This window comes from Myxine glutinosa, chromosome 6 (assembly GCF_964187855.1).
Source record: "Myxine glutinosa chromosome 6, kmMyxGlut1.1, whole genome shotgun sequence".
In the NCBI taxonomy this organism is placed as follows: domain Eukaryota; kingdom Metazoa; phylum Chordata; class Myxini; order Myxiniformes; family Myxinidae; genus Myxine; species Myxine glutinosa.
Window position 1 is genome coordinate 145213770 of NC_136266.1, and position 21900 is coordinate 145235669.

The following is a 21900-nucleotide window of genomic DNA, read 5'->3' on the forward strand; positions in this document are numbered from 1 at the left end:
ATAAGAGAGTTCGGTCTTGAGAACGGTGAGATATTGTTTCCTGGCTCTCCTGAGGGTGGACACACACTTGTTTCGGGCTTTGTGAAAGGAAATGAGATTTCCTTCCGTTGGATTTGCTTTCCAGGAGACGAAAGCAAGTTGTTTCAGGGCAATAGCCTCACCACAAGATTCCGTGTACCATGGACGGGAGGAAGGGTATGACAACTGAAGACGAGATGGGATAAATCGGTGCATGAGAGAGAGCAATTTACTTTGAAAGAATTCCCAGGATGAGTTGATGTCAGAGGCGGTAGAGATGGGAGACCAGTCCAGATGATTGATGGCTGCTTGAAGACCGTGCCAGTTGGCCTGAGTGAAATGCCAGACTCGTCGATGCTGAGGAGGCTCTCTGAGAATGGTCAGAGAGATGTCCACTTTGACAAGCACATGATCAGATGAGCCGATTGGAGCAGAAGAAGAGCAGCAGACATTTTCAGGGAAGTTTGTCATAACCAAATCCAGAAGAGAAGATGCTCCGTTGACTGAGATCCGGGTCGGGAAATTGACAGATTGTGTCAGTCCCAGTGAGTCGCAGAAGTCCTTTGCTGAAGAGCCATGGCTGGTGAGAGAGGTACCCACACCCAGCCAACTGGCATGGTGACAATTGAAATCACCACATATGAGGAAGAGAGAGTTGGGATGGGTAGATAGAAGTTGGTCCATATTATCAGACAACGAGATGTAGATGGAGTCATCGCTGTTTGGTGGACGGTACAACACACATATGAACAAAAGGTGGGAGCGAAGGGGAAGCCGTAGCCAAAGGTATTCCTGGGGGTGAGGTGGAGAGAGGGCAGTGGAGGTCGAGTGAGGAAGAGTTTTTTTATAAAGATAGCAACCCCACCTCCAGGACGAGGCTCAGGTCTATCATACCGGAGCAGGGAGTAACCTGGGAGAGATACCAAGGCATCAGAGACATTGTAGCGGCTACCGCTGGGTTTTCACAATCGCCTTGCACCTATCAAGGACGCGGAGCGATCACCATGCCGGGCTCGTCCAGGACACCCGGGCAGGCCCGCGCTCAACTTGCCAGGCCTCGGTCGGGACGCCCGGGCATGCCCGGGCATGCCCGGGCAGGCTCGCCCTCAACTTGCCAGGCCGCAGCCAGGACGCTGGGCCACGCCCCCTCTCGCCTTTCCTGGGCAAACGCTCCGGGATAATATGTATATATATTGCTGCCCGATAAACGGGCTTTTCAGAGTGCCTGAGTGTTTGGTTTGAATAAAGCAACTCGGATGAATTCCAGCTTTTTGTCGCCTCCATTCTTCCGATCGACGTGGGAGCCCCAGCTTCTTCATTGGTGACCTACCGACATGGACACGGCAGTCGCCCTTAAACTGCCTACCTTCTGGGAGGCTCACGCGGCGGTTTGGTTCGCACAGGCGGATTCCCTGTTCGCCCTGCGAGGCATCACGGCCGACAACACCCGCTTCCACCATGTGGTAGCAGCGCTCGGTTCGGCCACCGCGGCCCGCGCCCTGAGCCTCCTCGAGAGCCCGCCAGCCGCTGACAAATACGGCGCGATTAAGAAGCTTCTCCTCGACGCTTTCGCCCTCCCATCGGCGGAACGCGCACGGCGCCTGCTCGACCTGCCCGAGCTCGGCGACACGCGCCCTTCCGAGCGAATGGACTACATGCTTTCACTGCTCGGCGAGCACTCTCCGGCATTCCTGTTCCGGGAGCTGTTCCTCCGTCAGCTGCCTAACCCGGTACGCCTCGCCCTGGCAAGCACGACGATCACAGATCCCTGGGCCCTTGCCAGAGAAGCCGACAAGATCTCCGCCGCAGGTCAGCGCATCGCAGCGGCGACATGGGACCCACCGCCGTCCGACGCAACACCCATGGCACCCGAGCACCTGGCACGGTCGACGACCGAACTGCCGACGCAATTGGCGGCCGCTACACCGAGCCGACCACCTCCAGCACGACGACCGGGGCCTCCACCTGACCAAGCGTGGTGTTACTATCATGCCAGGTTCGGACAGAAGGCCCAGACATGCCGACCCCCGTGCACCTTCGGCAGGCCGGGAAACGGCCGGGCCGGCGTTCATTACCAGCCATGAGCGCCGGCCACACGGGCAACTTACTGTTCATCATGGATAAAGCGTCCGGACGGCGCTTCCTGTGCGACACCGGCGCCCAACTGAGCGTCATACCCGCCTCTGACCAGGACAGGCAATCCGCAGTTTGCGGCCCCTCCTTGGTTGCGGCCAACGGATCGACCATCCGCACCTTCGGCCCGCGCAACGTCACCCTCTGCTTCGGCGGCCAACGCTTTGCTTGGATGTTTGTAACCGCAAACGTGCCCATGGCTCTGCTAGGCGCCGACTTCCTCTGCGCACACGGACTGCTGGTGGACGTCCAACGGCGTCGTTTAATCAACGCCGAAACCTTCAGCTCCCTGGTATGCACATTGAGCAGCTCCGCGCCGACCGAGCTGGCATGCGCCGTCCCGGCGGCGAACGAGTTTGCTCGCCTGCTCACGGAGTTCCCGGCCCTCACGCGGCCGACGTTTTCGGCCGTCGCAGTACGGCATGGGATCGAGCACCACATACCAACCACGGGCCCGCCGGTCTATGCCAGGGCCCGCCGCCTCGACCCAGCCAAGTTCGCCGTGGCGAAGGCCGAATTTGACGCGTTGGAGCACCTCGGCATCGTGCGGCGCTCCGATAGCGCGTGGGCCTCGCCACTGCACATCGTGCCAAAGCCGGGGGGTGGATGGCGCCCGTGTGGCGACTACCGCCGTCTCAATGACGCTACCACCCCCGACAGGTACCCGATCCCGCATATCCAAGACTTCTCCGCCCGTCTGGCGGGACGGGTCATTTTTTCGAAAATTGATCTCATACGGGGATATCACCAGGTACCTGTCAGGGCGGCCGACGTCCCTAAAATGGCAGTCATCACGCCGTTCGGCTTATTCGAATTCTTGCGGATGCCGTTTGGTCTCAAGAACGCGGCTCAGGCGTTCCAGCGCTTGATGGACGGCGTGCTGCGTGACCTGCCGTTCCTTTTCGTTTACCTGGATGACATCCTCGTCGCCAGCACGTCCCGGGCCGAGCACCTCCTCCACCTCTGAACACTGTTCGGGCGCCTCAGCGAGCACGGCCTCATCGTCAACCCGGCCAAATGCCACTTCGGCATGACGGCCATTGATTTTTTGGGCCACCACATCACCAAGAACGGGGCCGTGCCGCTGCCAACCAAGGTCGAGGCCATCACCACGTTCCCGCGTCCTCGCACCATAAAGGCCCTGCAGGAATTCCTGGGAATGGTGAATTTTTATCACCGCTTCGTGCCCCGCGCTGCTCAACTCATGCGGCCCCTCTACGAAGCCCTCCGGGGCAAGCCGGCCAAGCACGACATTGCCTGGTCCGCAGCAATGGATGCGGCCTTCCAAAGCTCAAAGCGGGCCCTCGCCGACGCAACACTGCTCGCTCACCCGGTGCTCAACGCTCCCATCGCCCTCACCACGGATGCCTCCAACTACGCGGTGGGCGCCGTACATGAGCAATGGGTGAACGGGGTTTGGCAGCCACTCGCTTTTTTCAGCCGGCAGCTCCGGCCGAACGAGCTCAAATACAGCACGTTTGACCGGAAGCTCCTCGGTCTACACCTGGCCGTCCGCCATTTCCGCCACCTCCTGGAGGGCCGACCTTTCACGGCGTTCGTCGACCACAAGCCGTTGGTTTACGCCATGGCCAAGGTCACGGAGCCGTGGTCGGCCCGCCAACAGCGCCACCTCTCCGCCGTGTCGGAGTTTACCACGGACATCCGGCACGTCGCCGGCAAAAACAACGCCGTGGCCGACTGTCTTTCCCGGGCCAGCGCGAACGCGGTCCACCTGGGCGTGGACTTTGCGCTTATGGCGGCGGACCAAACCACCGACACCACGGTGCAAGCCCTCCGGGCGGCGGACACGGGCCTCCGCCTGGCCGACATCCCCTTCGCGGACACTGTCCTGCTCTGCGACGTCTCCCAAGGCCAGCCTCGCCCCATCGTGCCCGTCACCTGGCAACGCCGCATCTTCGCCTCCCTCCACGGCCTTTCCCACCCGGGCCGGAAAGCTTCCCAGAAGCTGGTGTCGGCGCGATTCGGCTGGCACGGCCTTCGTCGGGACGTCCGCGATTGGACCAGCACCTGCACGGCCTGCCAACGGGCCAAGGTCCACCGACACACCCAGGCCCCGCTGGCACCTTTCACCGTGCCCGAACGACGTTTCGACCACGTCAACGTGGATCTGGTGGGCCCCCTCCCCCCGTCACGGGGGTTCACACACCTGCTCACCATGGTGGACAGGACCACCAGGTGGCCGGAGGCCGTTCCCCTCATCTCCACCACCACCGCCGACGTGGCGCAGGCTTTCATCGCCACCTGGGTCGCCCGCTTCGGCGCACCGGCGGACATCTCGTCAGACCGCGGACCACAGTTCACCTCCGAGCTGTGGGGCGCGGTCGCCCGCAACCTGGGGGTCAAGCTCCACCGTACTACGGCCTACCACCCCCAAGCAAACGGGTTGTGCGAGCGATTCCACCGCTCCATGAAGGCCGCGCTCATGGCCGGCCTTCAAGACGGCGGTTGGGCCGACCGGCTGCCGTGGGTCCTTTTGGGCCTCCGCACGGCCCCCAAGGAGGACCTCCAGGCATCCACCGCCGAGCTTGTCTATGGCCAGGCGCTACGCGTCCCGGGCGAATTCGTGCCCGATGCTACCAGTCCCTGGTCCGCAGCTCACCAGCGCTCGGACCTCCAGGAGGCCGCCCGACGGTTTGCCCCCGTGCCAACATCCCACCACGGTGACCCCCAGTCCTACGTCCCCCCAGCACTTCGCACAGCGGAGTATGTTTTTGTGCGTCACGACGCACATCGGGGGCCACTCCGGCCGCCGTACGACGGGCCCTTCCGGGTGCTGCGACGGGACGACAAGTCGTTCGTCATCGACATCGGCGGCAGGTCGGACCGGATTGCGGTGGACCGCCTCAAGCCGGCGCACGTGGACGTCGACCACCCACCACGGGTGGCCTTTCCGCCGCGGCGAGGCTGCCCCCCGTCCACTGTGCCCCCCCACACGACCGCCCACCACCACACCGGACCCCCTCCCACGACCCGCCAGGGGTCGCTTCGGCCGGGTCATCAGGACCCCCCTCAAATTGACCCTGCCGGGTGCAAGTCGATTCTGGGGGGACGTGTGTAGCGGCTACCGCTGGGTTTTCACAATCGCCTTGCACCTATCAAGGACGCGGAGCGATCACCATGCCGGGCTCGTCCAGGACGCCCGGGCAGGCCCGCACTCAACTTGCCAGGCCTCGGTCGGGACGCTGGGCCACGCCCCCTCTCGCCTTTCCTGGGCAAACGCTCCGGGATAATATGTATATATATTGCTGCCCGATAAACGGGCTTTTCAGAGTGCCTGAGTGTTTGGTTTGAATAAAGCAACTCGGATGAATTCCAGCTTTTTGTCGCGTCCATTCTTCCGATCGACGTGGGAGCCCCAGCTCCTTCAACATCATGAAGGAGGAAAGTTTCTGTTAAGCAGATCACATCTGGTTTGTCAGAAGCAACCTGTATGGAGAGATCAGTCAAGTTTGAGCAAAGGCCCCGGATGTTTGAGGTCCATACCGTTAATGAAGAGGAAGGGGGAGCATCGGGTCCAGAACAGGGGGGGGGGGGGGAGGGGTAGGGTAAGATGTGGAAGAGGAGGAAGAGGTAGGGAGAGCTGTTGAAGGTGTGTCAGAGATTTCAGAATAGCTTGGAGAAAGGGAAGAATGGGGTGGACAAAAGGTTTGATGGAGATTGGGTGAGGCACAGTGAGGTGTTATTTGAGGAGGGGGAAGAGCGAGGCAGAAGGTTGGGGGAGATGAAGGTGAAAGTTGGAAGGGGGAAGAAGCAGGGAGGATGCTTTGAGGAGGAGGGGTGAGAGGGGAGTCTAGGAGGGGAGGAGCGAGGGAGAGTCTCGGAGGGGAGGGGTGTGGGGGGAGTTTAGGAGGGAGGGGAGGGAAGGGGCAAGGGGGGAGATTTGAAAGGGATGGGTGATGGGGAGGATTTGGAGGGGAGGGGTGAGATTGGATTTTGAAAAGTGTACGATTCATGGGAAACGAACATTTTTTGCAAAATGAGTTTGAGACCTTCGAGTCAAAAATACGTTTGAGGACACTGAAGGAGGGGTGGAGTTCTGGATAGTTTAGGGAATGTAGAAAGGAGGAACTGTAAGAGATGGTATTATATATATTTTTAGGTCACACTAACAAAATCGAATAATTTTCAACATAATTACAATGAACTTTTGGTTCTAAGTCATCTTGAAAAGTAAGATCACCCCCACAAAAAAAATATTCCATATTAAATGCCAAGTCTGTATATAAAGCAACCAAAACCGCGAACCTAATATAAGCTCTTTGCTGTTTCTGGTTAGTAAATACCCGGATAGTAAATTGCTGCCACAATGGTTAGTGCCTAATAAAGGGATGTTTCCAAACTGTAATCAGAACTTATTTTACTTTTTGTAAATTTTTTACTTTTTTAAAATTGTTAAAATTTTAATTTTAATTTATTAATAAAATAATAAAATATAATAAATGTTATTATTATTATTAAATAAATAAATTAAAATATTATTTAATTATAAATTAATATTATAATAATAAATATTATAATTTAAATTATAAATATTATAATAATATTTTATTATTATATTATTATTATAAAATTAATAAAATAATTAATTATTAAATAATAATTTTTTTATTAATTTTAATTTTTTTAATTGTAAATGTTTTACTTTTGTATTTTTTCCACACCAGGTATAACAAGCAATCATTTTTTTGTTAAAAAAAATTGGCTCACAACGAAATGGCTTGACACTGCTATGGACATGTCGATGCTGTTTCAAACCGGAAGCTGTCGCAAAGCTCTTCCCACAGTCACCGCAAGAGTGACTGTGTGCTCCACCGTGCCGTGATCGAAAGTGCCGCTGCAGGTTTGATGGGTCAGTGAATGCCTGAAGAACGGTAGAGGAGACAGAGAAAATCTAATAAATAATTATACATTCGAATTGCACTGACATGCATACTCCACATGCACCACATGGATCCACATGTGAAATAACCACCTTGAAAAGTAGGGCAGGTTTGGTGAGCAAAACAGTTCAGTGGTAGCATGCCGAGCAAAGAGGAGTCTGACTCTGAATTATTTCCCAACTAGATTGGCATTTGGTGGAGAGCAAACCTCCGCCATGCTGAACAGTTTAAGTTTTGGACCCCACTGATAGGCCGGGCCTGCATCCTGTCCTGGACCAAAATCGAATCGGCTTGTGCTTGTCACATACTCAAATCCTCCACCTAGTTTCATCATAACCCCATACACAACCTTTCGAAATATCATGGCAGACATCATTCTTGACCCCATCTCTCAATGGTGAAGAATAAATGTTTTAAAAAAAATTCTCGTATCCGGACCCGGATCCAGATCTTCACAAAAATCAAATAAATTCGTCTCCTTATCAGAAACCCAATTTGTCCAAACGATTTCGTTTTCGTGCGAATCCGTCAATAACTTTTTGAGATATCCTGCTTGCAGACAGACAAACTAGGGTGAAAACATAACCTCTGTCCACCATTAGTGGCAGAGGTAACAATTTCAAAGGCGATTCATCAATGTGTCTGCCGTCCCTCATTAAACTGAGAATCCCGTCTTCCAGAATTAGTTGTTGGATGCTAAATATCCCATCATGTCCTTTGTGAAGAGTAGGCGAGATATCACCAACACCATGAACAAATTCAAAATTCCTGCCCGAACCAGCAGAGAGGAATGGCATGACATCAGCAGCACAGCCACACCCTCAGCCAATGATGCTACCCTGCAGTCTTGTGCTACATGCGAATGAAGAAGAGGCGTGCATCTAATTATTCACATAGACAGATGAAAAAGGCTACACCCCCCACCCCACACACATGTATATATTATTGGACTTTACCAATAAGAACATTTTATTGGACTTTACCCCACACACTGGACTTTACCTAAATAAAACGTCTCGGATCGTATCTCTGGTTGTTTAAAAACCTGTCATACCACAGAATTATCTGTGGAGCCGGTGGCTTCAAGAGTGTGATCAAGGAGATCAACTCCCCTTGTAATCACCCCTCAGGTGAATCCATAACTGCATGCATATATATATATATATATATATATATATATATATATATATATATATATATATATATATATATATATATATATATATATATATATATATATATATGTATGTATATAAAGTAATGACTTGCGGTTGGGATTAAGATCAAATGAATCCATTTTTAGTTCTCCAACCTTTAATGAGCAAACAAACAACTGCTCGACGTTTCGATGAGCAACACGGACAAACGTGCATCCACTGACCTTTCTCAAGAGTAAAGCAAAACAACTCTGTACCCTCCTTTATATAAGGGAAAAAGGGGTGGGGACACTGAACCACCAATCAATGCCCTTCTGGAACAACTCGTGGCATTCAAGTTTAAACCGCACATCAAAACCGTTGCACCACTGAAACCACACCTTGGGATGTCACATCAAAACAACCGTTAAATCACACGTTGAATCAAACAAAACGTAGCATAATTCAAATAAATCGAAGAAAAATAAACAGCATGATTAGTAATAATTTATATGTTTGGTGACGCAGTTTCCCCGGTATGTTTCCGCATGAGAGGACCAAAAGCTGGTGGTAAATCCAACACCTCCTCTGTGAGCGACACCACAGACCCCTCCACATGCCATGCCTCCAAAATCCTCCTCCTTCGTTTACTGGGGGTTGCCCCCAAAATGCTGGCATTATCCCATAGGGGAACGTGGCCAGCCTTAAGACCATGTTTGGCAATGGCAGATCTCTTTGGAAAGTTGCACTCGAAGGCCTTGCGGTGCTCATTGACATGTTGTCTAAATGTTCTCCCTGTCTCACCAATATATTCAGCCCAACAAACACAGGGAACCCTGTATACCACCCCTGCCCAGTCATTCCTTGGAAGCTTATCCTTAACATGCATTAGTGCCCGTTTCATGGTGAACAAAGGTTTGTAACTTACCCTCACACCTGCCAATTTTAACACTCTGCCAATCCTTTGGGACATCCCCGGCACAAAAGGCAAAACACAATAACCTGTTGGTTGTACCTGTGTGAAAGACCTGTTGTGAGGCTTCGCCAAGATCGCATCCCTTTTTGGTAATAATCTGTCCGGGGAGCCATTGTTCTTCAGCACATCTTGGAGATGTTTTACCTCTCGACTTTATCTTTGATTGTCGATGGTAAATCACGTGCTCTTTTAAGGAGGGTGTGCACAACAGCTCGTTTGTGGTCCATGGGATGGCAACAGTCAAAATCCAAGTACCGGTCAGTGTGAGTGGGTTTCCTGTAAACAGTGATGTTCAAATTTCCTCTTGGACCCCTTGTCACCCAGGTGTCCAGGAAGGCGATTGATTCATTCCGTTCCTTTTCAAGGTGAAAATTATGGAAGGAAAGGTCTTCCTAATAGACTCATGTCCAGTCATGTGAAAAAGTAAGTACACACCATGTAAAGTTTTGACTTTTTCAACATATTTCAACATACAGCTATTTGATCTTCATTTCAACAATATTGATAGATAAAGGTGATATAATATAACAAATATCATGAAACATTTACATTTTGTAGTCCATTGTATAATTTAAATAAACATATATGCAAATTGTGAATGTGGACAAAGTAAGTACAACCCGACATTTATCACTGCTTAAATTACCTAAAATTTGAATCAGGTGCACCGGCTCAGGTGCAAATGATTAGGACATCATTAGAGATGATCTCGGAGGAACCTGTCTTATTTAAACCTCAGACATTTGGTTTGGTTTGCTCTTTGTTGTTGAAGCGTGCGGCGTCACCATGCCTAGATCAAAAGAGCTCTCTGAGGCCTTCAGGAAGAAGGTTATAGATGCCTACGAGTCTGGGAAGGGATTTAAAAAGATCTCCAAACAATTTGAAATCAATCATTCGACTGTCCGGAAGATCATCTACAACTGGAGAAGATTCCAAACAACTGCCAACTTGTTCAGGCCAGGCTGCCCCAGCAAGTTCAGCCCGAGAGCAAACCGCAAGATGCTGAAAGAAGTCTCTAAGACCCCCAGAATGTCATCACGGGACCTGCAGGTAGCTCTTGCCACTGTTGATGTCAAAGTGCTCGAGTCTACCATTAGAAAGAGGCTGCACAAATTTGATCTACATGGGAGGTGTGCCAGGAGGAAACCGTTGCTGTCCAGAAAGAACATCAGGGCAAGACTAAAGTTTGCCAATGAACACCTAGGCAAAGACCAGCACTTCTGGAACAATGTGCTCTGGACAGATGAGTCAAAGGTAGAGCTATTTGGCCACAGTACCAGAAGACATGTTTGGCGAAAACCAAAGACATAATTTGACCACAAGAACCTGATACCAACTGTAAAGCATTGTGGTGGAAATATTATGGTTTGGGGCAGCTTTGCTGCATCAGGGCCTGGGCAGCTCACCATCATATAATCCACTATGAATTCTTCATTGTACCAGAGGGTGCTTGAGGATAATGTGAGGCCATCTGTCAGAAAGTTGAAGCTCAACCGAAGGCGGACCTTGCAACATGACAATGACCCTAAACATACCAGTAAATCCACCATGGAATGGCTGAAAAGAAAGAAATGGAAGGTTCTGGAATGGCCAAGTCAAAGCCCGGATGTAAATCCCATCGAGATGTTGTGGGGGGATTTGAAACGAACTGTGCATGCAACAAACCCCTTAAACATCGCACAGCTGAAAGAATTCTGCATGGAGGAGTGGGCAAAAATTTCTCCCAGTCGATGTCAGAGACTGGTAGACAGTTATAAGAAACGCCTACTTGAGGTTATTTCTGCCAAAGTGGGCAATACCACCTATTGGAGCCAAGGGTGTACTTACTTTTTCCACAGAAGGAAATGGCATCTCTGTTAATTTTTTGTTGAATAAATTATTGCAAAGTCAATTTTTCATTGTTTTTTGTTCAATTCGATCACCTTTATCTATCAATATTGTTTAAATGAAGATCATTTAGCTGTATGTTTAAATATGTTGAAAAAGTCAAAACTTTACATGGGGTGTACTTACTTTTTCACGTGACTGCATGTTACTATGTTACTCTTGCCATCCCATGGACCACAAACGAGCTGTTGTGCACACCCTCCTTAAAAGAGCACATGATTTACCATCGACAATCAAAGATAAAAGGAGAGAGGTAAAATATCTCCAAGATGTGCTGAAGACCAATGGCTACCCGGACAGATTATTACCAAAAAGGGATGCGATCTTGGCGAAGCCTCACCACAGGTCTTTCACACAGGTACAACCAACAGGTTATTGTGTTTTGCCTTTTGTGCCGGGGGTGTCCCAAAGGATTGGCAGAGTGTTAAAATTGGCAGGTGTGAGGGTAAGTTACAAACCTTTGTTCACCATGAAACGGGCACTAATGCATGTTAAGGATAAGCTTCCAAGGAATGACTGGGCATGGGTGGTATACAGGGTTCCCTGTGTTTGTTGGGCTGAATATATTGGTGAGACAGGGAGAACATTACGACAACGTGTCAATGAGCACCGCAAGGCCTTTGAGTGCAACTTTCCAAAGAGGTCTGCCATTGCCAAACATGGACTTAAGGCTGGCCATGTTCCCCTATGGGATAATGCCAGCATTTTGGGGGCAACCCCCAGTAAACGAAGAAGGAGGATTTTGGAGGCATGGCATGTGGAGAAGTCTGTGGTATCGCTCACAGAGGGAGGTGTTGGATTTACCACCAGCTTTTGGTCCTCTCATGCGGAAACATACCAGGGAAACTGCGTCACCAAACATATAAATTATTACTAATCATGTTGTCTATTTTTCTTCGATTTATTTGAATTATGCTACGTTTTGTTTGATTCAACGTGTGATTTAACGGGTGTTTTGATGTGACATCCCAAGGTGTGGTTTCAGTGGTGCAACGGTTTTCATGTGCGGTTTAAACTTGAATGCCACGAGTTGTTCCAGAAGGGCATTGATTGGTGGTTCAGTGTCCCCACCCCCTTTTTCCCTTATATAAAGGAGGGTATAGAGTTGTTTTGCTTTACTCTTCAGAAAGGTCAGTGGATGCACGTTTATCCGTGTTGCTGATCGAAACATCGAGCACTTATTTGTTTGCTCATTAAAGGTTGGAGAACTAAAAATGGATTCATTTGATATATATATATATACAGTGCATTCAGAAAGTATTCAGACCCCTTCACTTTTTCACATTTTGTTATGTTGCAGCCTTATGCTGAAATCGTTTAAATTCATTTTTTTCCCTCATCAATCTACACTCAATACCCCATAATGACAAAGACAAAACAGAATTTTAGAAAGTTTTGCAAATTTATTTAAAAGAAAAACCTGAGGAGAGGCTTTCGTCTGTCAGTGAAAACTGTCTTTCACTGAGGAGAGGCTTCCGTCTGGCCATCTGCCATAAAGCCCAGATCGGTGGAGTCTTGCAGTGCTGCTTGGCCTTTTGGAAGTTTCTCCCATCTCCACACAGGATCTCTGGGGGTCAGCCAGAGTGACCATCGGGTTCTTGGTCACCTCTATTAGCAAAGCCCTTCTCCCCCGATTGCTCAGTTTGGCCGGGCGGCCATCTCTAGGAAGAGTCCTGGTTGTTCCAAACTTCTTCCATTTAAGAATTATGGAGGCCACTGTGCGCTTGGGAACTTTCAATGCAGAAGAGATTTTTTTGTAGGCTTCCCCAGATCTGTGCCTCGACACAATGCTGTCTCTGAGCTCTGCAGGCAGTTCCTTCGACCTCATGGCTTGGTTTTTGCTCTGATCTGCATTGTCAGCTGTGAGACCTTATATAGACAGGTGTGTGCCTTTCCAAATCATGTCTAATCAATTGATTTTACCACAGGTGGACTCCAATCAAGGTGGAGAAACATCTCAAAGATGATCAAGAGAAATGGGAGGCACCTGAGCTAAATTTCAAGTGTCATAGCAAAGGGTATGAATACTTATGTAAATGTGATATTTCAGTTTTTTTTTTAAAATAAATTTTCAAAACTTTCTAAAATCCTGTTTTCTCTTTGTCATTATGAGGTATTGAGTGTAGATTGATGAGAGAAAAAAAATGAATTTAAACGATTTCAGCATAAGGCTGCAACATAACAAAATGTGAAAAAAGTGAAGGGGTCTGAATACCTGCTGAATGCACTGTATATATATCGTGTTACGTTTGTGGGGGTATGTAATGAAATACCTTAGTACAGATAGAATTGTATCGGGTAGCGTGCTCCGTATGCCGTGTAGACAAATCAATGTAACTAAGCAGGCCCGGATGTCACATAAGTGTATATTTGTCTCCATGCGAGGGGTGGAGCTATGCGAATTAGTTGTGGTATAAGGGTAGATTCCCTGTGTGTAGTCGCTTCTGTATTTTTCCCTTTGTTCCTTATGACACTTACACCAGCCATGCGATCAGCCCTTAAATGAAATAGAGTGATCGTCGACCGGATCCGAAAACTACCACTGATGCCACCCAGCCGAGTAATCTCCAGGGGCATCAATAAAGGCCGTGAGGCCCCGCCCAGAGAGGAACGATTGGTCAGGACGGCCATAGAGCTATGCGATGGTGCAGCGTTGGTGCGTGTGACGTCAGAAAGAACATTCTAGTGCCAGGGACAAAAAGGCAGAGCACCGCCATTTTCGCTCTCTTCTGCACTGCCTTTCATAACAAGCAGTCGCACGTCCCTGTCGCTCTCTTGGTTCTGACATTCATTACGAACAGTCGCGCTTATTATTTGATCTCTCTTGTCCTGGTTGCATTTTCGCTCTCCCTGTTCCGGGCTGTGGGAAAGGCGAACGCATTCTTCTCTTGTCTCTTCTTGGTGCTGGCTTTGTGACGGCTGTGCTTGGTGCTGTGTGTGCCTGAGAGGAATATCGGGGCTCGGTGCAGCCGAGCAAGAAGGACGAGGGAGAGCCTGGCTTGTTCACTTCACGTCAGCGGCTAGCGGTGAACTACTTTGCGCCAACACGCGTGTTCCCGTGGAGGAACGCGGGACCTGTGACGACCCCAGATGGCCAAGGACGCCGGAGCTGAGCATCAGGCAAATGCACCATACTACATTTTGTTAATTTCATTATTTTATCATCCCCTTGCATTGTATATGAGTCTATGTGGGGGCGCCTCAATTTAGGAATCAGTTTTACCATACAGTTCTGTTATCCTGGCATTTATTTTTATTAAACCAATTCTTTGTTGACTTTCAATTCCTTGTCTTGTCCGTTTATTTGTTTGTGGAAATTGGATAACCCTCTTTGCATCCGGCAGTACAGTTGTCCTCGCTGCCCTCCACGACCCCCCACGCATGCTGAAGAGATAACACCGCCATAGTTTGGGTATATGACTCAGAGTTAAAGCTCAGTTGGCCATCCGTCACACTGCAGTGTTCACAACAGGGTAGACACGTGACAATATATATATATATATGTATATATATATATATATATATATATATATATATATATATATATATATATATATATATATATAACTGACTCTTCCCATGCTCTTCTAGCTGAAGAAAGCTGCATAACTGCAACCATGAAGGCTAATGGTTTTTCAAACTCTTCCCAGAGTCAACATTTACACATAGGACACAGAAGAGAAACCCAATGCTACACACCTTCAGCTGCCGGACCGGTGACATCGCTTATTGGTGAGTCATTAGCGACAGCGTAGACAGAAACGTGTACCATCGAGGTTTTAAAAAATTATTATTATTTTTTTGTGTACAACATCGAGGCTCGTGAAAGAGCTAACATCAATCACAAAAAAGGACAATGGGATACACAAAACATACAATAAAGGGAGAGGGAGACAAGATGGGGAGAGAGAGGGAAGCAAACAAGTACAACAGCAGAGAACAGGGACAACGGAAGATCCGTGGGAGGGAGAGGGCTTGGGGGGAGGAGACATGGGAAGGCGGGGGAGGGGTGGGAAAGGTATAAAACACATGGACACTGCCAGAACTTCCAGGAAAGAAAGAAGTCGGGATTTCAAAAAAAAAACAAAAGTGGCTCTGGGATGAATTAACGGGGGTAGAAGAGATCAAAGTTTTGGATGGGGGAAGACAAGAGATGGTGGTGAACAGCCGTTTTAAAGACCTGGAGGGAGGAGTGGGATTGAAGAGAGTGAGGGAGTTTGTTCCAGAGGCGGGAGAAAAGAAGAATGGAGGAGTGAAGGTGAGCCGAGAGTCTTGATTTTGGCAATTTCACCAGAAGAGGGTTACTGGCAGATATTGTGTGACCTGTAGGAATACTTTGGCACACAGAGCACAGATAGAGCTGGGGGAGCGAGGCCAGATAGGAGTCCGCAGAAGACAGAGAGACCACCTACATGCCTGCGGTGAGTGAGTGAAAGGCCCTTGGAGTTAGCTTCATCACGGGAGATTCCAATGATTCTGAAAGCTTTGGTTTCAACAGCTTGAAGACAAGCTAGGTGTGAGGCAGGAGCACCAGCCCAGAGGGGAGAACAGTATTCCATTGAGTTGTGGATGAAAGCCTTGTATGTGGTGAGGAGCTCAGGTGTGCCAAGGAAGGACTTCGCACGATGGAGGATGCCCAGTCGGCGACTGGCTTTGGAGGCCAGATTGGAGATGTGGTTTTCTCAGGAAAGATCATGGCAGATAGTGAGACCCAAAAGCTTGAGTGACAGAACTTCTTGGAAAGGATTGTTCAGAAAGTAGATGGGAGGGTTGTCCAGTCGGTCTTTTTGGAGAGACATAGTAACAGTGTGAGATTTGTCAGGATTGAAAGACATGTTCCACTTATTTGACCAGTCTGTGATTTGGTCCAGGTCTGCAGAGAGTGAGGAGGCTGCAGACTGCCGATCTGAGGGATGAGGAATGGAGCGACAGAGAGTAGAGTCATCAGCAAAGAGATAGAGAGGATTTTCAAAAGTCAGAGAGATCATTGATACAACAACAACAACATGCATGTTAAGGCCATTTTCCCATCCCCATGACAATCTTCTCCATTTTGCACTATTTTCTGCATATCTCCTTGTTAACCCCCTTGCCCGCATTTCTTCTTCCACCATCTTTAGCCAAGTCTTTCTCGGTCTTCCCCATCCTCGACTTCCTTCTACATTCATTTCCATCACTCTTCTCAACCAGTCACTTTCATCCTTCCTCAACACATGACCAAGCCATCTCAAACTGTTCCTCTTCACAGCATCAATCACAGGCTCTATTCCCATCATCTTTCGCAAATCATCATTTGTCTTCCTCTCTCTCAACGATACTCCGCACATCCACCGAACCATTCGCATTTCCACCCTTTCCAGCCTTCGTTGCTGCTCTACGTTCATTACCCATGTCTCGCTCCCATAAATCATATCACTTCTCACACATGCAGCATACACCTTTCCCTTCAGCTTCAACGACACTCCCCTCCTCATCAGTACGCCACTCAGTTCCCGAAACTTCTTCCATGCACATATCACTCTTGCAACCGTTGCCGAGGCTGATCCACCTTCTCCATTCAGCATGTCTCCGAGGTAGCAAAATGTTTTCACACCTTCCAGCTTCACGCCGTTTCCAAGATCCAACTCAACATTTCCTCCATCTGCAGCTCCCTCTGTGAACACCTTACATTTGAATGAAGCTGCCACACTGGTTAATGACCATCTCAGACCACGACGTTTTTGATGAACCCACTCAGCGCAAATTGCACATTGAATGGAGTTCACTCCGACACCCTTCCTGCACACAGCACATGGCCACTTCCCAGTTCTATCCACCTCACCACATGCTTTACCACTTGCCATCACCTTTGTCTTTCCTATATTCACGTTCAGACCTTTTGTCTCCATACATTCCTTCCACTTGTTCATCTTTTCCTTCAGTCCATCCATACTTTCCGCAATCAACACCAGATCATCTGCATACAACAACTCCCACGGTAAACCCTCCTTTACGTTCTGAGCGAGCACCTCCATCACAGCTACAAATAGTAGTGGACTTAGTACCGACCCCTGATGCACTCCCACCTTCACCTCAAACTCAACACTGTTCCCGTCCTTCGTCCTTACAGCTGTGAGATCCTTGATGAAGACCAGAAAAAGCACAGGGCCCAGAACACTGCCTTGGGGAACTCCAGCCTGAACAGGAAGGGGAGATGAGAGAAACCCATTCAGGGCCACAAGTTGACTATGACCAGAGAGGAGGTCCGCAAGCCACGAGTGGAGATTTCCATGGATGCCATAGGAGAAGCGTTTGGTGAGCAGAGCGGGGTGCCAGACCGTATCGAAGGCATGTGATATGTCAAGGGAGACAGCTCTAATTTCCTGTTTGGCATTGAGGACCTCCATCCATTGTTGAGACAGCAGAAGCAGCATGTCCAGAGTAGAGTGACCTGGTCTGAATCCACATTGATGATCAGCGAGCAAGCCATTGGAGTAGAGGAAAGATTTGATATCTGAAGCAATGATGGATTCCATCACTTTGCTGATAATTGGGAGAAGGCTGATTGGTCTGTCGTTGCAAGGATCTGTTTTTGCACATTTTTTGTATAAAGCGGTGAAGTTGGCTGATTTCCAAGCTGATTGCAGATGACCTGGAGCAAAAGCGAGGGTGAAGAGAACATAGAGAGGCAGTGAAAGAGCGGTAGAGCAGGATTTTAGGACTCGTGGGCTGATACCGTCTGGTCCAGTTGCAGAATCAGAGTCAAGGATTGACAGAAACTTCTCCACCTTGTGAGGAGAAAAGGAAACAGAGTCCAGGAGCAGCTGGGTATGACTGGGTACGGTGGGTACATGGAGGGATGGGTTGGACACAAGATTTTCAGGCAAACACAGAGTTGAAGCATTCAGCTTTTTCACGTGCGGAGTCAGCTGTGTAGCCATTTGAGATAAGGGAGGGGATGGAGGGAGAACAAACACCAGAAACAGATTTGACCAGACGCCACCAGGATTTGGAAGAGGGAGACAGGTTTGAGAGTTCAGTCTTGAGAGTGGAGAGATATTGTTTCCTGGCTCTCCTGAGGGTGGACACACACTTGTTTCGGGCTTTGTGATAGGAAATAAGGTTTCCTTCCGTTGGATTTGCTTTCCAGGAGGCGAAGGCAAGATGTATCTGGACAACTGCCTCACCACAAGATTCCGTGTACCATGGACGGGTGGAAGGGTATGACAACTGAAGACGAGATGGGATAAATCTGTGCATGAGAGAGAGCAATTTACTTTGGAAGATTTCCCAGGATGAATTGATGTCAGAGGCGGTAGAGATGGGAGACCAGTCCAGATGATTGATGGCTGCTTGAAGACCGTGCCAGTTGGCCTGAGTGAAATGCCAGACTCATCGCCGCTGAGGAGGCTCTCTGAAAGTGGTCAGAGAGATGTCCACTTTGACAAGCACATGATCAGAGGAGCCGCTTGGAGCAGAAGAAGAGCAGCGGACATTTGCAGGGAAGTTCGTCATAACCAAGTCTCGAAGAGAAGATGTTCCATTGACTGAGATCCGGGTCGGGAAATTGATAGATTGTGTCAGTTCCAATGAGTCGCAGAAGTCCTTTGCTGAGGAGCCATGGCTGGTGAGAGAGGTACCCACCCTCAGCCAACTGGCATGGTGACAATTGAAATCACCACATATGAGGAAGAGAGAGTTGGGATGAGTATATAGAAGTTGGTCCATATTATCAGACAGCGAGATGTAGATGGAGTCATCACTGTTTGGTGGACGATACAACACACATATGAACAAAAGGTGTGAGTGAAGGGGAAGCTGTAGCCAGAGGTACTCCTGGGGGTGAGGTGGAGAGAGGGCAGTGCAGGGCGATTGAGGAAGAGAGTTTTTGATAAAGATGGCAACCCCACCTTCAGGACGAGGCTCAGGTCTATCACACCGGAGGAGGGAGTAACCCGGGAGAGATATTAAGGAATCAGAGACACCATGAAGGAGGAAAGTTTCTGTTAAGCAGATCAAGTCTGGTTTGTCAGAAACAACCTGTATGGAGAGATCAGTCAAGTTTGAGCGAAGGCCCTGGATGTTTGAGGTCCATACCGTTCATAAAGAGGGAGCATCGGATACAGAACATGGGGGAGTGGGGGGGGGGGGGTGGAGGGGTGGGGAGGAGTAGGGTAAGATATGGAAGAGGAGGAAGAGGTAGGGAGAGCTGTTGATAGTGTGTCAGAGATTTCAGTGTAGCTTGGAGAAAGGGAAGGATGGGGTGGACAAAAGGTTTGATGGTGATTGGGTGAGGCACAGTGAGGTGTTGTTTGAGGGGGTGTGGGGGGGGCAGAGCGAGGAAGAAGCTTGGTGGAGATGGAGGTGAGAGTTGGAAGGGAGAAGAAGCAGGGATGACGCTTTGAGGAGGAGGGGTGAGAGGGGAGAATTGGAGAAAAAAGGAGGGTGGGGAGATTTGAAGGGGAGGGGCGAGGGGGGAGTTTAGGAGGGGAGGGCTGAGAGGGGAGTTTAGGAGGGGAGGGTTGAGGGGTGAGTTTAGGAGGAGAGGGGTGAGGGGGGAGTTTAGGAGGGAAGGGTCAAGGGGGGAGATTTGAAAGGGATGAGTGATGGGGGAGATTAGGAGGGGAGGGGCAAAGGGGGAGTTTGGGAGGGGAGGGGTGAGGGGGGATTTGAAAGGGATTGGTGATGGGGGAGTTTAGGAGGGAAGGGGCAAGGGGGGGGGGGGGGGGGAGAGATTTGAAAGAGATGGGTGATGGGGAAGATTATGAGGGGAGGTGTGAGTTTGGATTTTAGAAAGTGTATGATTAATGGGAAATGAACATTGATTGCAAAAAAGAGTTTCTTGTGATTTTCGAGTCAGAGATACGTTTGAAAACGTTGGAGGAGGGGTGGAATTCAGGTGAGTTTAGGGAATGTAGGAAGGAGGAACTTTAAGAGATGGAATTATTTTTTTTGAAATGAAGAGATTTGGTGAGCAAGTCAAAAGCAACCTTTTAAAGAAGAAGAAGAAAAATGTGTTATAATATACGACAGAATACAGCACTTCAGGGGAAAGTTTAAACATTTTAAAACTAAACAGTGAAAACTATCTGGAGAAATGGGGGTGAAACATGTGGTCGAAGAACGAACGAACGAACAAGAACAAAGAAGGAAATTTATTTATTTTTTATTTTTCAGTTACGATTTTAAACAAGGACGTATGGGGTGAAAAGACTGGGAAAAACTGAGAGAACGAAAGTAAATGGACCACAATCGACCGCTGAGAGAAAAACAAAGCCTCAACGTAGGAAACTTAAAGTACTCGGCTGAAAAAAACGCGGCACTAAATAACCGATGATTTTATGCAGGTGTGAACGATTTACACTGAGAATCTTCCTAGTGACACACTGTAGGTACACACACCGTAAAATAAATACTGTTTTGACAAAAATACAAACGGGAACAATTACTTAACTTTGATAGCGTGGAGAGCGTGGACAGCTTCGAAAAAACGTAACCTCGCCGGCATAACCGGAAGCGGAAGGACCAAGGTTTGTACCATGTGAAAATGTCGAGCTGTCAACCTACAAATAAAAACAAAGACCCACCTACATCTCTCACATGTGAATTCAGGGAATAACCGATCAGCTCTCACCCAATGATTTACCCCAGGTGGCTAGGATTATAAAAACAAATTGACTCCTCCCATGCTCTTCTAGCCAAAGAAAGCTTCATAATTAGTTGGCGAATGTTAAAGATCCCATGGTGTTCTTTGGAAAGAGTAGGAGAGCTCACCTCTGCTGCTGATCCTGTTGAGAAGGCTTAGAGCTCCCCCCCCCCCCCCCCCAATATAAATTATTGACTATGCAAGTGCCTGTGGGGCGCTAGAATTGATCTTTGGCCTCGGACGCCACAAACTCAGTATTTTGTTAAAGTATCAATTGATGATTGGAATTGAGTGAATACAATTACGATTTTGAATTCATAATTGTATTCACCCAACCGTACGGAACTTCACATCAGGATTTAAATATTTGTTTGTGTCACGAATGTTGTTAAAAGTTTATTTTTTATATTAATGTTATTTAATTTGTGATTGGAGTTATGCTATTTGGAATGAAAAAAAGAGATATCAAGTTCAAGTTAATGACGAAATGCCGTGACGGTTTCTACTTTCTAAACATGAATTCGCGGATCGCCATATGCAGATTCGCCATTGACTGTGTATGTAACAAACGTACCCGTTTGTTTGCCAACGGGTACGTTTTTCATGGAAGCCCTTCACGAACCTGCTGTCCATGTCTGGCGTGCGACTGAAGGTGCTACAGGAATGTGGAATTTATTGGTTTCATGCTTTACCATTCACCGTTTCTGCATTGTCTGTTTTTGGGAAGGATGGGGCGGACGGAGCTGTTTGCTTCTGGCCTCCCACCCATGCTTAGCACGGGTACCTCACTCGTAGATAAAATATACCTTTTATATCCAAATCACTCGGTCATTGTCGTGTCCAAATATCAGCTTCCTAGCACAAAAGGTTACTGAGATGTTGTCCAGATGTGCAATAAAATAAATAAGTACTTCAAAAATCGATAATAATTTAGTAATTATTCAATTAATTGATTAATCAAAAAATATAAAATACAGTTTTTGTCAAAGCAGTTGCTCACTATTCTGCCGAAATTTTAGCTTCCCAGCTCAAAGGATGGCTGAGATATCGCCCGGATAAACAAACAAACAAACAAGAAAACAAGAAATATGTCGTGCACAGCACGATACTTGCGAAATCCATAAAATAAGTTGTTTGCTTATGATGTCCTCAAAAAAATTGCTGGTTGAATTCAGTGACCTGGTATGCAAATCCTCTTCAAATTTCAAGTTAATCGGATGAAAA

General features: G+C 48.5%; 1 protein-coding gene across 2 annotated transcripts in view; it reads right to left on the reverse strand.

Annotated features, from left to right (window-relative positions):
* The window catches only part of LOC137429276 (uncharacterized), a 155546-nt gene that overhangs the window by 41428 nt on the left and 92218 nt on the right, over nucleotides 1-21900 (reverse strand). For both annotated transcript variants that reach the window (XM_068119244.2, XM_078780663.1), the window contains one exon: nucleotides 6880-7033. In XM_068119244.2, coding sequence (XP_067975345.2) covers nucleotides 6880-7033 — 154 coding nt within the window. The remainder of the gene's footprint in view (nucleotides 1-6879; nucleotides 7034-21900) is intronic.